At 38.0% G+C, this 15,624-nt stretch overlaps 1 protein-coding gene across 1 annotated transcript in view; it reads right to left on the bottom strand.

Moving 5' to 3' along the window:
* Positions 1-15,624, bottom strand: part of LOC150080650 (insulin-like peptide receptor) — a 514,932-nt gene that overhangs the window by 101,624 nt on the left and 397,684 nt on the right. Inside the window, 1 exon segment of the mRNA XM_090381758.1 lies at positions 14,654-14,738. Within this exon segment, the coding sequence (XP_090237884.1) occupies positions 14,654-14,738 (85 nt within the window).

A 15,624-nucleotide genomic window follows, 5' to 3' on the forward strand; every position in this document is an offset into this window, starting at 1 on the left:
TGATTGTAGAGGGAAATACTGCTGCTGCTCCAACGGCTGAATGTGATTTGGATCCATCAGTATATATTGGCAATAAACTAGCATATTTCTGAATATGGCTTGCATGGAGTTGTTTCACGTTAAGTGACGGTAGAAGATTCTTTCCCCATTTTTGAAGATAAGTATCACAAGTTAATTGTGGAGGAGGTGTCCAAGGTAGGTGAGAGCATTTCACTATGTCTAGCCTGTTGACATTATGAATATTCCAACTCTGTGTTATTTCAATTAGGCGTAAGCCTGCTGGTCTTATTTTACTGGGTTTATTTCTATAAAGGTTTTGCAGTGGTGGACTAAAGAGATATGGCCCAATAGGATGCTGACAGCAACTTTGTATTCGGGCTGCATACTTAAGAAGTAATGTTTTCCTGCGGAGACAAAGAGGGGGCTCATGTGCTTCAATATATAAACTATGAGTGGGAGATGTCCTGAATGCGCCAAGGGCAATCCGCAATGCACTATGCTGTATAGGGTCCAACCAGCATAGTGTACTCTTTCGGGCAGAATCGTAGATTGGAGCACCATAATTCAAATGGGATCTGATCAATGCTCTATATAGCAGAAGCAAAGAGGTACAGTCTGCTCCCCAAGACATTGCAGATAAAGCTCTGAGTATGTTCAGTTTTTTGAGGCAGGAAGTACGCAGCGATTTAATGTGCTCAAAGAAATTTAATTTTCTGTCAAGGATTAATCCCAAGAATCTGATATTGTTGGTCACTGGAATGGTAAAATTTGACATCTGAAGTTCAGGATCTGTATGCATTTTTCGTTGATTACAAAAGTGGACTGCAACAGTTTTCTGCTGAGATAGACGATAGCCATTTCAATGGCTATCGTCTATCTCAGCAGAAATGGCTATGGATCTCATATTCTGAGAATGGTAAGAAATGGAGAGATCATCCGCATAAAGATAGGTCTCAACTGTATTTGGAAGTTCTTTTGTTATAGAATCGATTTTAAGGGCAAAGAGGATTGCACTCAATACAGAACCTTGTGGCACTCCTTCTTCCTGTAAAAATGTCATAGAAAGCGAGTTGTGGTATCGAACTTGGAATGAACGATTCTGGAGAAAGTTTCTGATGAATATAGGAAGGTTGCCTCGTAGACCAAGGGCATGGAGGTCGCTGAGAATGCCATGATGCCAGGTAGTGTCAAATGCCTTCTCTATGTCTATGGAAACCAAAACGAGATGTTAATTTTTTACGAAGGCATTGCGAATTGCAGACTCTGCCTTGATCATGAGATCTAAGGAGGACCTGTTCTTACGAAAGCCATGCTGATTATTACTCATTAGGTGTTGTGTTTCGATGGTCCAAACAAGTCGATTATGAATAATTTTTTCAAGTAATTTACCGAGGCAACTGGAGAGGGAAATTGGTCGGTAATTGCATGGCCGTGTAGGGTCTTTTCCAGGTTTCAAAAAGGTAAGAACTGTGGCATGATGCCAAGAGCTGGGATAAATGTTTTCCATAAATATTCTGTTATAGTAGACCAGTAGAATTTGTAAATTTTTGTCACCAAGGTTTTGTAACATGATATAAGATATTCCATCCGGCCCAGTGGCACCGTTGTGTGTCGTTTTCATAGCATGTAGAAGTTTGTGATATTGAAGAGGCTGGTTATACGGTAGGAAAACTGAGGTTCGAAAGTTTATGGCTCGTTCTTCAGTCTTGGTCTTTATTTTCTGAAAATCCACAGAATAAGTTGAGGCCGCTGAAACTTTAGCAAACGTTTTGCCCAAAGCATTTGCTATGTCCTAAGGAGCAGAGAGTTCCTGCCCATTCCATGAAAGAATTGGTGAAGGGGTTGTAGGGAATTTTCCAGAAATCTGTCTGATTTTCTTCCATATTAACCTGGAGTTAGTGTTTCTGTTTATGGTAGATGCAAAACGAATCCAAGAATTCTTCTTGGCTTGCCTTTGAATGAGATGTGCTTTCGCTCTTAGCTTCTTGTAATTGATAAGATTAGCCATGGTTGATGATCTACGAAATAAATTCCATGCTTTATTTTTTAACTTCTTTGCTTTTGTGCAGTCTTCATTCCACCAATAGTTGAGGTGCCATCGGGACCGAGGATTCGACAATGGAATTGAACACTTAGCTGCAGATAGTAGGTGTGAAATGATATAATCTGTGGCTTCATCTATCGGCTGTGTACGTATATATTGCTCATCCAGGGTGACAAAAGATTGAAATTTGACCCAGTTGGCTTGAGAGAACTTCCATTTCCTGCAGGTTTGACTAATGGTGGTTGTGCAGTGAGCAGATCACAACTAATCGGAAAATGATCACTGCCCAAGGGGTCATCTAAAACAGACCATTCTATGATTGGAAACAGAATCGGGGAACATATTGATAAATCAATTGCAGAAGTTTGTCCAGTTGGTAATTGTATGTGAGTGGGTGCACCAGTATTAAGAACAGTAAGGTTTTGCTTGTCTAGAAAAGTTTCAATTAGGCAGCCATGTGTATCTACTTTTGTTGATCCCCATAAGTGATGGTGGCTATTGAAATCACCCAACAGATAGACAGGGGGTAGTAATTGCATTAGCAGGTTTTCAAGATCTTGGAAGAGAAGGTATGACTTGGTGGGAGATAGACTGATGCTAGTGTTAACGCAATCTGGGTTATCAAACGTACGGCAACAACTTCAATATCAGTTTGCAAAACAATTTGTTTGGTCGGGATCTTTGAGCTGATGAAGATGGCCACACCTCCATGGGCAGCATTTGAAGTATTACGATCTTGTCGATAGATGGCATAGTTCTTTATGTTGGTGGAAATTTGTGGAGTTAGATAGGTTTCCTGTAGACAGAAACCAACTGGAGAGTAGCGGTTAATTAGGCCTTGAATATCATTAAGGTTGCTACGAAATCCTCTGCAATTCCATTGTAGAATATAAGGCATTACTGGTGTTTAGTAGAAGAAGCTGTATCTGACTGTTTTTTTAACATGGCTGGCTTGTGACGTTCAGGCTTTTGTTTGTCTTTTTTGGAGAAGAATGGTCGACGGGTGTCCATTTCTTCTTCCGCATGTATTTCTAAGATAGGTTCTTGTCTAGATGAGTCGAATGTATCCATAGATGTTTCTTGGATATTCTTTTTTAAATGTGAGCTCCTTTTATTCGATGCAGAAGCAATCACTGGGGAAGGAGATGTTGCTGGTACTGTAATTGCAGTATTATTTGCCTGGTTCAACTGCTTAGGGGTATTGGACTGTTGCTGGGAGAGAACAGCCCAAGCCCAGTCAGAGATTGAAGTGTTTGAAGGTACTGTAACATCGGTTTGGGTGCCCACTGATTGATACTTTTGTGCAATACTGGCGTATGTACGCTTAGTCATACTGGGAGCAATTACTTTCCTTGCTTCTTGAAAACTTACTTTATTTTCAATCTTATATCACTGTCTAATTCTGGCCGAGAGCTTGTCGGCTCGGGAGGTGGAAAGGCATGTTGATCCAGATCCATGTTTGCTCCTTTTAGCCCTTGGCAGATTAGCTTTTCTGCCAAGATTTCCGGCCCCGCCACAGGGATTTTTTATTTTTGTTTGTTATTTGGTTTTTAGGAGCATTAGCAACTAAGGCCATATTGCTCCGGGATATGCGGTGGTCATTCCCTGACCTTTCCGCATCCTCCGTATTTGGTGGTGACGGGCTCGAACCCCGGTCTAATCAAGAAGCGTGTGCTACGCACTGTTTCTCCTTCCCACCTGGCTATGGAGGCGCCTCCGCCACGGGGAGGCAGGAGCAGTGCCCGGTGTGATTAAGCGTAGAGTAGTAAGTGTTAGTAAAGGAAATATGAAAAATAAAGAAAGGTAGCTTTTCTTTCTTGCTCTGTACAAATACTTTTTGTGACAGTAGCTGATAAAAAATAAATTTCTTAAGGACAGGAACTTAATATAACTTTAAATCGCTTTTAGATAATCACTTTTTAAGCACAGAGAAAACGCTCGATCACATTCGCTTGGCACCCGGGGCCTGGAACCCATGACAACTGAGGAAAAGAAAGAAAGATCCATTTACTGCAGCATCTCAAGTGAATATTGCTTCACAAATTGTCAAATTTACAAGTTGACACGTCTTTTTGCATGTGTCTTCCTGAGGAGCGAAGAACACCATTTATTATAAACATAGTACAGTGGGGCCCAACATCCGATAGTAATTCATTCCCCACAACCCACTGTATGGTGAAAATCTTGTAAGTTGAAACCAACAAGACATTGATTTCCTGTAATTCATTCCCCATCAACATATAAAATAGGTATTTCTTACATGTTATACTTCATTTTTACATTAAAAATGAGTGTTTTATAAAGATTATTGAAGTTATAAAACATCCTAAAATAAAACGCCAACAATAAATTAGCATTTACCTTAGACTTGAAGTGCAGCACAGCTGATAAAATCAATGGTGAAGTAGTGGTGGTGGGACTATATCAAGCGTCAGTGTCTTTTCACTCTTTTGTCTTTTGCTGCTACTTGCAAAGAAACTGTCCAAAGTGGACTGTTTTTGTAGCTTCCTGAAGTAAGAAATGACTTTGTCTTCCATTTTGCCCATCATAAGTTCAGTGTTTTCGATATCAGGGTGCTGCTTTTTACCAATTCTCTTAAACGCTCCCAACAAGAAATGATGGTCTTAAACTTTAACCCCAGGGGCTCACATCTGGTGAGATTGGGCTTGGCACACCCAGGATCCTGAGCTGGATATCATCATTCTTCTCTTTCTTGGTAATTCCCTTCTACTTCTGACTCTTGCTTGCTCGCTCGCTCGCTCTCGCTCTCTCTCTCTCTCTCTCTCTCTCTCTCTCTCTCTCTCTCTCTCTCTCTCAGGATAACTAAGAAATTCTTTTTTGACTGGTGCAGCATAAACCTCAGGCTTCCTTGCACCACGTGGCTAATAATAACTCTTCGTCTGACACCTTTTGGGTGTCTTTTTCTTCCTCTTCCTCTCCAGTGTCACTGTCCCTAATTTTCTTCAACTCTTATAGCTTCTCTGTTAGCTCACATCATTGAGCGTCAATAACGTCCTCCACATCCTTTTTGCCAACCTCCAGACTCAATGATTTACCAAGAGTGACAATATCATTTGTCAAAGCACCATCATCTTCAAATCCATCAACATTATGGATGATTAAAGGCCAGATTTTTTTCAGGTGAAATTTAAGCACCAGGTGGAAACATTATTCCAAGAACTTACAATCAGCCTCACACAGTCCAGCATATTGAACTTCGACCTCCAAAAATCTTTGAGGGTGACAGCATTTTCACCAGAGGTCACTGCAAAGCAACTTGAAAACATTTTCGTGGTGTAGATTTTTTTGAAGTTTGCAATCATTTGCTGGTTGAAGAAGAGAAGTGGTGTTGGGTGGCAAAAATTTGACTTGAACAAATTCAAATTCTGCCTCAAGAGATTGAACAAGGTTGGGATCATGACCTGGCGCATTATCCAGCAGCAGCAGTGCCTTCAGAGGAAGCTTATTTTTCTCAAAATAACTCTTCACTAAAGGAGAAAAAACTTCAAGCTCCCATTCATTGAAGACATATTCTGTAACCCAGGCCTTCTTGTTACTGTGCCAAAACACTCCCAGCATGGCTTTGTCAACCTTTTGTTGTTTAAATACTCTGGGTATGTTAGAGTGATACACAAGCAAAGGCTTCAGCTTAAAATCTCAAGAGGCGTTTCACCAAACAGGAGAGTGAGTCTATCTTTCATAGGCTTATGCTTAGTGATGTACGTTTTCATGGGGATTCACTTCCAGAAGAGGCTGGTTTTGCCACTGTTAAAAACCTGCTGGGGAAAATAACCTTCCTGATCAACAAACTCTTGGAATTCAATTTTAAACGTCTCAGCTGCTTTTTTACCAGCAATGAATGTCTCCCCATGCCTTTCAACACTTTTGATATTCGCCCTTTTTTTAAAGCTCTCAAAACCAGTCTTTGCTGGCATTAAAGTCTTCAAAGTGCACTGCCACTAGTTGATGGAGCTTTAAGTTTCAGATTGTCGTAGATCAGAAACAATCCATACAAGTGATGTTCTGCACGCCACACGTTGAACAATAACATTGTTTAACAATAAAAAAGATGCTAATTGGTTAAGAACAATCGTAAAAGTGATGTTCCGTGCGGCATGCATCTGAAAGTTTCCACCCATGTATCATTCCAGCTATATTGGAAAGCTATCGGTACCTGCAAAGAGAACATATGGAAGGTATATTGGTTCCTGAGAATATTGGATGTCGATGTCATCATAAGTCGAGACTCCACTGTAAAATGTTAAGGGCACTGCAATCAATGTGACATACTGCATTGTGCTGCATCTTCTGAAAACAATTAGAACTGATTCACAGTTAGACTAAATGCAGTCCTACACGTATACTGTGATTTTTTTTTTTTTTTTTTGAGAAATAAAATTATTTCTCACAAAAAAAATTTTGTGAGATCTGTGCAAAATAAATTAGAAGACCTTATAACTTGAATGCACCTTGTAGAAGGCAATGGTTAGGCCATAACTTGAGTACTGCATACAGGTCTGGAGGCCTTGGCCTCATTTTAGGAAGGATGTAAGATTTGCTGGAATGGGTGCAGAGAAGGGCAATGAGATTACTGAAAGGAATGAAAGGGTGATCTTACCAAAAAAAGCTTCAGTTCTGCAATTGCTAAATATGTATTGCCTTAAACACCTCAATCAGATCACTTTGCAGGTGCCTAGTCGAGTAAGCTCAATGCTGATGGCATTCCTCTTGCTCAGAGACATGCAGTAGCATAGCAAGGGGAGATCCATCCGGGCACTAGCCAGAAATGGTGCCATCATTTGAAAATACGAGAAGGAAAGTATTAACTTTAACAAAATAATTTAAACTTTTTTTTTTTTTAATTTATCTTTCTCCACTTAAATTTACAGTTGCTAGTTGAAATTTCTATTTGAACAATTTAATTAACGTCAAGATAATTTGATTTTTATATTAACCGACTGCTACTGTAATACTTGCATTTAAATTTTTGGTATACTATTAAGCACATAAAACTGGGGATCAAAACAATATTCAGCCTTTACAAACACGTTTAGTTTAACCACATTTTTTTTAGAGTTTGTCTTACAAGTCATTACGTTAGCATCAGATTTTTGGTGAGCAGATTTATACGAAGTATACAGACAAGCCTTTGTATTTCCTGCAAACTCATTTTTCACTTTGATTTCTACTTATTTTAAATTTTACAGATAGATATTTTCCTTTTTTTAATGAACTGCTTTATATAGGTCCCTACGTATAAGTACAAAATGAAGCGAGATCGACCCAGCAGATTTCAACAGAGAAAACCAAAGAAAGCAATGTCTGGATCATTGTTAAAGTACGTTACACCTTCAACATCTAGTGCAATAGACATTCAGCATGATAAATCAGAAGAGCAAGTACAAGAGTTCATCTTCTCAAGAGGATCAAACAGACAAAGTTATTCATCCACTAATGGAGAACAACCTAGTGAAAATACACACGAGCAGAGAGAAGATGCTGAAAAGGAAATGAAATAAACATATTTTTTAAGTATTCCGACACTGCTTTTTTGGCCTACCTCAGTACCAGATAACTTGAGAATTTATTTTATTAAGAAAGGCAGTGAATATTTTCAAAATAAGGATGGACCTTTTGACATTGCTGAAAGAGCAGGAGAAAAAATTAAAGGAAAATGTCGACAGATAACTTCCTGGTTTTATAAGACATGGCCAAATGGAGAAAAAAAATTTTTTTAAGAACAAGGATGGTTTATTCACCATCATCAGGAAATTCATTTTGTTTTTTCTGCAAACTATTTTCACTGGAGAATAAAGAAATCGAAACATCCAACTTTATCATGGGATTTAAAACTTGGTGGAAATTAAACCCAAAAGTTTCTGACCATGAAAAAAGTGAACAGCATCTCTCGTGCTTGGAGTTATTATTGTACTTGTTACTGCATTTTTGGAGAATCAGCGACTTAAGACCATGTTGCTCCGAATATGTTGTCTGTAAATTGCGTGTGTTCTGAGGTTGATTTTCTGTTTTGCTGGACAAAAAACCTGAGTTTCTGGGAGAAAAAAACCATGCTACCATTTCTTGAGACCAACTAACTCAGCCACATTGTGAAAAAGATCCATAAACATTCCTCCCGTCATCGACAGGATTTGAACTCTGGTCTTTTCCACCCAGTGTGGGGGAGGACAGCAATCCTATTAACTGTGCTACCCATGAGGGTGCTCGGAAAAGTGGAAAACCTTAAGTGCAGGGTTGAAGTTTCAACAAACTATTGACTACATTCATCAGACAGTACTAGATAAATAAAGAAAGAAAGAAAGAAATAGAGAGATGTTTTACATCGGCTTTTAGCTGTAATCTTATTTCTGCTCTTCAGAATCTTCCTTTTTCTTGGCCATGATGAACTCATATTTTCTACAAATAAAGGAAATTTTAGAGAAATGGTAGAGTTGCTATTAAATTATGACCCCGTTTTGAAAGAACATATTTTAAGAATTGAACACTCATCTCATAGGAAACAACTTTCATATTTATTGCCAGGGATTCAAAATGAGTTTATTGACAGTTTAGGAAATTAGCATTAGCATTAGTAGAGGCATTTGATGCAAGAAAGCAAGCTTATGCAGCATCAGCAAAAAAAAAAAAATAAATAAATAAATAAAAATAAATAAAAAATAACCACTTCAACTTCACCCCTCTGTTCGTTTGAAATACCTGTCCAGCTGAGCCTTAAACTTATTTAGGCTATCAACTTCCACGACAAGGGATGGAAGTCTATTCCACCAACCAACCACCCACTGGCTAAAGGCAAATTTCCTCACATCTATCCTACATCTGTCTTTTCTCTATTTGATTTTATGCCCTCTCAGGTGATTATTCTGAGCAAGAGGAAGAATCCCATCAGCATTGAGCATGCTCAAACCATTCAAGGCTTTATACACCTCTATCAGATCACCTCGCCGGTGCCTAGTCCCCAGACACCGTAATTTGCAAAACTTAAGCCTTTCTTCATAAGAGCACCCGTTTGTTCCATGTGAGAAAAAATATATATATAGTAGCCAATAATATAAAATAAGGTAAATAATTTGGAATTTTATTCGACAGTACACCAGATGTATCCCACACTAACCAAATATGTGAAATAATTAGATATGTTCGCATTGTAGGTGACAAGGTTGAAGTGAATGAGTCATTATTAGGCTTCTTCCCCATTGTTGTGGAAAGACTGCTGCCGAATTCACAAAAGAAATTTTGAATAATTTAGAAATGGATGGACTGGATATAAATCTCTGCAGTGGTTAGGGCTACAACAACGCGGCAACCATGGGCAGGAATTCATGGTGGGGTCCAATCTAAAATCAAGGGAATTAATCCCACAGCACTGTTTATGTCCCGTCCAAACCACTCATTAAATTTATGCAGAATGCATTCATTTGCAAGTGTTTCGTCAAGCTTAACCTTCTTTGGAACTTTGAAAAACCTTTACTCTTTCTTTTCATTTTCTCCACACTATTGGGAAATAATGAAAAAACATACAAGAATGACAGTCAAAAGACTTGCCCAGACAAGGTGGAGTGCACACTATGAATCTGTAAATAGGGTCAAAATGAATTTTGAAAAAATAACTTCTATTCTACAAACATTGTGTGAACCTCAAGAGAATATAGATACCAGAAGGACTGCTGAAATTTTATTATCATCCATATGTGATTTTTCTTTTCGAAGTTGTCTTTCTTTCTGGCATGAATTTATACAAGTTAACCTTGCACAAAGATATTTACAAACAGTTGGAAAAAGCCTGAAAAAATGTGTTGGAAAGATACAGACCTTAAAATTATTTATTAATGAATAAAGAAATAAAATTGTAGAAAGGGCTCTTCAAGTTGCAAATACAACTTGTGAGTAAATGGGCATTTCAATAGGAAGAACAGGAAGAATAAAGATAAAAAAAAAAAAAAAAAAAGAGGAGAAAGGACAAAGGGTGCTGGACTGTCACTCCATAAAGAATTAAAAATAGCAATGTATGAAGGCCTGAATAGGTTTCATCGAGAATTGGAGGTTCATTCGAAAGCGATGGGCGAAATTCTTTCATCGTTTGCCATCATTCAACCATATATGATTCTGATAAGTACAACGAACAATTGTGCAGAGAAATAGAGTGGGCCAGTAAATCAGAATGTCTTGTAAGGGGGAATTATAACTTTCCAGATATTGACTGGAACTTGTGGATTGGTCACTCCATGCTAGCAAGACTTCTGAGGATTTATTAGCATTAGCATTAGTACAGGCACATAAGGCAAGAAAGCAAGCTTATACAGCATCAGCCAAAAAAAAAAACCCTTCCCATTTCACTGATCCATTCATTCCAAATGTTTGTCTAGTTCTGCCTTGAATTTATTTAGGCTATCAACTTACCACAAAAGAGATGGAAGTTTGTTCCAGCAATCTTCTACCCTAAAGGAAAACTTCCACACATCAATTCTACAACTGTCTTTCCTCATTTGAATCTATGCCCCCTCGGGTTTGTAATCTGAGCAAGAGAAAGAATCCCCTCGGCATTAAGCCTGCTCAATCCATTCAAAGCCTTATACATCTCAATCAGATCACCTTGCAAGTGCCTAGTCTCCAGAAGCTTCAATTTGCAGAATTTAAGCCTTTCTTCATAAGAGCACCCCTTTGTTCCCTTCACCAGTCTTGTTTCCCTTCTCTCGTTCTAGCAACTCTACATTCTTGCTAAAATGAGGCTTCCAGATATGTATGCAGTACTCAAGGTGTGCGACCTGATCATTGCCTTATACAAGGGGATAATCACCTCCTCATCCCTTCTTACAAAATTCCTATATATCATTGACAAGACCCCATGACCAACTCTGGCAGTCTGTCTACAATACTCAGAAAACTTCATATCTGACTGTACAATTGTGCAGTCAGATATGAAGATATTGGAGGATTGTTTTCCACAGCAACATGTTTGAGGGACAACCAGAGGGAGTAATACTCTTGATCTGATTATCAGCAGTGATGATTCATGCATTAGGAATTCACAGATAAAGGAACCGCTAGGTGACAGTGATCACAGCCAACTGATGCGGGATTTACTTAAAGAAGTAACTACCATCAAGGGTAAAAGGGAAGGGTTTTTGTTTTTGTAAAGGCTACTACAGTGGTCTCAGGCAGTTTTTAAATTCTATACAGTGGGATCAATTGATGAGATTAAAAACAGTGAATTCTAAATGGGAAGCCTTCAAGGAATTAATCTTGCAAGCTACTAAGCTTTTCATACCAATTAAGAAATACTGTTCAAGATTTAGACCTAAATGGAGGTCAGATGAACTAATGAGGCTCGTGGCAGAGAAGAAAAATGCGTAGGATGCATATAAATTATCAGGTGACAGAGAAGCTTATGGCAGACATAAGCTAGTCTGTAATCAAGTCATAAAAGAGGTTAAGCAAGCAAAGGCTGATTACGAGAAATCCTTGGCAAAGGATGCAAAGAAAAATAACAAAGACTTCTTTATTTATGTAAACTCTATAAGGAAAGAGATGAATCAGATTGGTCCACTTCATGTTGTTGGTTTGACTGTTAATGATCCTGCTCGGATGGCTGACAAACTGAATGAGTATTTTGCATCTACATTCACACATGAGGAATTCTGTAAGGAAGGGAAGGACAGAAGTTTACTAAACTCTAACAGGAAGCCAAATGATTTTGTAATAACAGAGAGCAAAGTGAAGGAGAAATTGTTGAAGTTAAACATAAAAAAGGCACCTGAGACAGATGGAATCTATCCAGTTATATTGAGGAGGTATCAAGGGAAATAAGCAAACCGTTAGCCATAATTATGAGAGAATTCTTAGATTCACGGGAAGTCCCCATGAAGATGTTGAAGATGACTGAATATGTTGCAAATGTATCCCCAAATCACAAAGGGGGTTCAAAGGGGGATGCAAATAATTATAGACCTGTTAGTTTAACTTCTGTTCTGAGGAAAATAATGGCGTCACTGGTTAAAGAAGTGATGCAGGATCACCTAGACAAGACTGCAGTAATAGTTCAGACACATCATGGGTTTGTTAAGGGGAAGTCTTGTCTGACCAATTCGATTGGATACTATGATGTGTCACAAAGGAACTGGAGGCAAAAAATAATTTTGATATCATATATTTGGATTTCAGGAAAGCTTTTGATATTGTTGCACATGGAAGAGTACTGTACAACTTAGAGCGGTACGGCATTAAGGGAAAGTTGCTGCAATTTGTTATTTGTTATTTGGTTTTTTTTTTTAGGAGCATTAGCAACTGAGGCCATATTGCTCCGAGGATATGCGGTGGTCATTCCCTGACCTTTCCGCTTCCTCCGTATTTGATGGTCACGGACTCGAACCCCGGTCTAATCAAGAAGCATGTGCTATGCACTGCTGCTCCTGCCCACCTGGCTATGGAGGTGCCCTGTTGCTGCAATGGATAAAGGGATGGTTCAGTGGGAGACGGCAGAGTGGTAAGAAATGGACACTGCTCTACACGGACTAATGTTATTAATGGAGTCCCCATTGGTTTGGTGCTGGGGCCATTGTTGTTTTGTGTATTTATTAATGATATTGATGAAGGCATATCAGGTTTAATGTCCAAGTCTGCAGATGATACAAATGTTGACAGGGTTGTTAATGATAGTAAAGACAGTATGCTACTGCAACAATATCTAGAAAAGTTACCCAGATGGGCTGAGAAGTGGCAACTGAAGTTTAATATTGACAAATGCAAAGTACTGCAAAGTTGCATATGGGTAGCAGTAACCCAAGAGAAACATACCAACTGTGTGGTACTACACTCAGGGAGGTGGAGAATTGTGCATTCGGTTATGAAGTTCTTTGAGCAGTGCAGACGGGCTGCCAGAACAACTCATGGAGTTTTGCCAATGATAAATAGGAATTTTGCTAGCAGAGACAAGGAGGTAATTCAGGCCACACCTTGAGTGCTGCCTACAGCTCTGGAGGCCTTATTTTAGGAAGGATGTACAGTTGCTTGAGCATGAACAGAGAAGGGCAACAAGATTGCTGAGAAGAATAAAGGGGTCCTCTTACCAAGAAAGGCTTAAGTTCTGCAAATTGCAGCAGCTGTGAGGTGCCTAGTCTCCAGCTGCTGTTTGCTCAGACTAAGAACCAAAATGAGATTCAAATTGAGGAAAGATAGTTGTAGAATAGATGTGCGGAAGTTTGCCTTTAGCCAGCAGGTAGCTGATTGCTGCAACAGACTTACAGCAGTTGTTGTGGAAGTTGAGAGCTTAAATAAATTTAAGGCTGAACTAGACAAACATTTGGAGTGATCGGATGGGTGAAATGAAATGGGAAGATTTTTTTAGTTTTTTTTCTGTATAAGCTTTCTTTGTTGCATAATATGCCTCAACTAATGCTAATGCTAATATTTTGGCTGTAGTGATGAAAGAATATAAAGTGCATATTTCAAAGCTGACCGAAATTTTCAATGAATTACATCACAAAGAAACTGGCCGACTAAGACTTACAAGCTGCAAAAATAACTGTTGAGGACACAAAACAGTGGACACCTTTGCAGTTTGTAGAGTTTATTATAAAGTAGGATTTTTCAGAATCTCTACCAAATTTATTATTATGTTTAAGATTCTTTTTAACAGTATGTGTAACTATAACTTCTTGCAAAAGAAGCTTTTCCATATTAAAATTAATTAAAAATTACTTTCGCTCATCACTGGGTCAGAGTAGATTAGCAAATATAGCTATATTACCTGTTGAAAATGAATATGCCAGTTAAATTAATTTTGATGAAGTTATCAATAAATTTGCTGAAATGAAGACATGAAAATGGAAGCTACAAATGTTATTGATTTTCAAATTTTATATCTCTTTTTGTTATTATATTAAATACTATGTAAATACACTAGAGTTTATTCACTGAATTTTTAATGTTCCTTAGTTTTCTGTGGATTCTTAAAATCAATTCAGTTTTAAGACTTTTTTTCAAGTTGACAGCATTATTTAGAGGGTAACACCACAAGGATCTGCACACATGAGCAGGCACAAATTCAAATTGGGAAGAAATGGTTGCAGGATAGACGTGCAGAGGGTTGCATTCAGCCAGCGGGTGGTTGATTGTTGGAACAAACTTTAATCTGTGGAAGTTTAGTCCAACTATCAACTACCTGCTATGGAATTGGGTAGCTTGAATAAATTCAAGGAAAGACTAGACAAATTATGTAATGGATAGGCAGGTAACATGCGATTTTTTTTTTTTTTTTTGGCTGATGCTTTATAATCAAGCTTGCTTTCTTGCATGGTATGCCACTACTAATACTAACTCTATAAATGACGTTTGCCGAGTTTTTCACAGGGACGTTGCATAGCACATATTTTTGCTGTCACACATTTTCAAATTCTTTCATTACTTCTTGGGATAGATTCTTTTCCCTTTTAATTTCACTAGAAGACAACTTAAATATTCAAGTAACTTCAATTGAAAATAATAGTTTTTTTTTTTTTTTTTATGTGAAAAGTTGTTAACAAGAAACCTAATAGTAAAATTCAGCACACAAGAAAAAAAACATACATATAAAAATAATTAATAGGAAATACTTACTGAGAGGAAGGGTTCTTACTGTTGCAATAGCTTTAGAACTACAGACATCTGCATCACTATCATTTTTCTCCTGACAAGCAGTGACCTAAAAAAAAAAAAAAAAAAAAAAAAAAATTACACACACACACACCAATCATAACAAAAATAACTTACTTAATTTGTGACAAATTTCGATTTTGCCAGAAATTTAAAAGTTGTCAACAAAAAGCACACCTAAACAGATTTGATTAGTAAAAGAGAATTTTAACTAATTTAATACTTTTTCCAAATGATTTTTGCAATGAAGAGAAGTTCTCCAATTAGAGACCAATAACAGTTCAGACAATATTATTATTATTAGCCATATGGTGCAAGGAAGCTTTGAGGCTTATGCTGCTGCAACAGCCACAAAATATTTCTGAGTTACCGAGAGAGAGAGAGAGAGAGAGAGAGAGAGAGAGAGAGAGAGAGAGAGAGAGAGAGAGAGAGAGAGAGAGAGAGAGAGAGAGAGAGAGAGAGAGAGAGAGAGAGAGAGAGAGAGAGAATGGAATCACCAAGAAAGAGAAGAATGATGATATCCAGCTCAGGACCCTGGGTGTGCCAAGCCCAAACTCACCAGATGTGAGCCCCTGGGGTGTATATGTTTGTATTCCTTCTTCTTCCCTGGAAATCCTCTTTTTTATCAGATATATATATCTGATATCGGTAAGATATAAAATATATTGGTCGCGGAAGAGAACAGTTGGTGGATTTTTGGCTGCTGTAAAGAGATAAGTATTTTGATAGTTTACCGTATTCATCATTGATTAACATAATACCTTGTGTTTTACAGAGATATTAAATAGGTTTAGTAGCGTTCATGAGCTTCTTATTTTGAATTTAACTAGTGATCTTTGGAAGTTATGACTCCAGGTGTTGGAGCCAATATTGTTCAACTAGCCGGCATATTGTAATCAATAAGAAATAGCGCAGCGTACATATCTCAAACTGAT

The sequence above is a fragment of the Mastigoproctus giganteus genome, chromosome 9 (assembly GCF_048544385.1).
Source record: "Mastigoproctus giganteus isolate SK-2022 chromosome 9, ASM4854438v1, whole genome shotgun sequence".
In the NCBI taxonomy this organism is placed as follows: Eukaryota; Metazoa; Arthropoda; class Arachnida; order Uropygi; family Thelyphonidae; genus Mastigoproctus; species Mastigoproctus giganteus.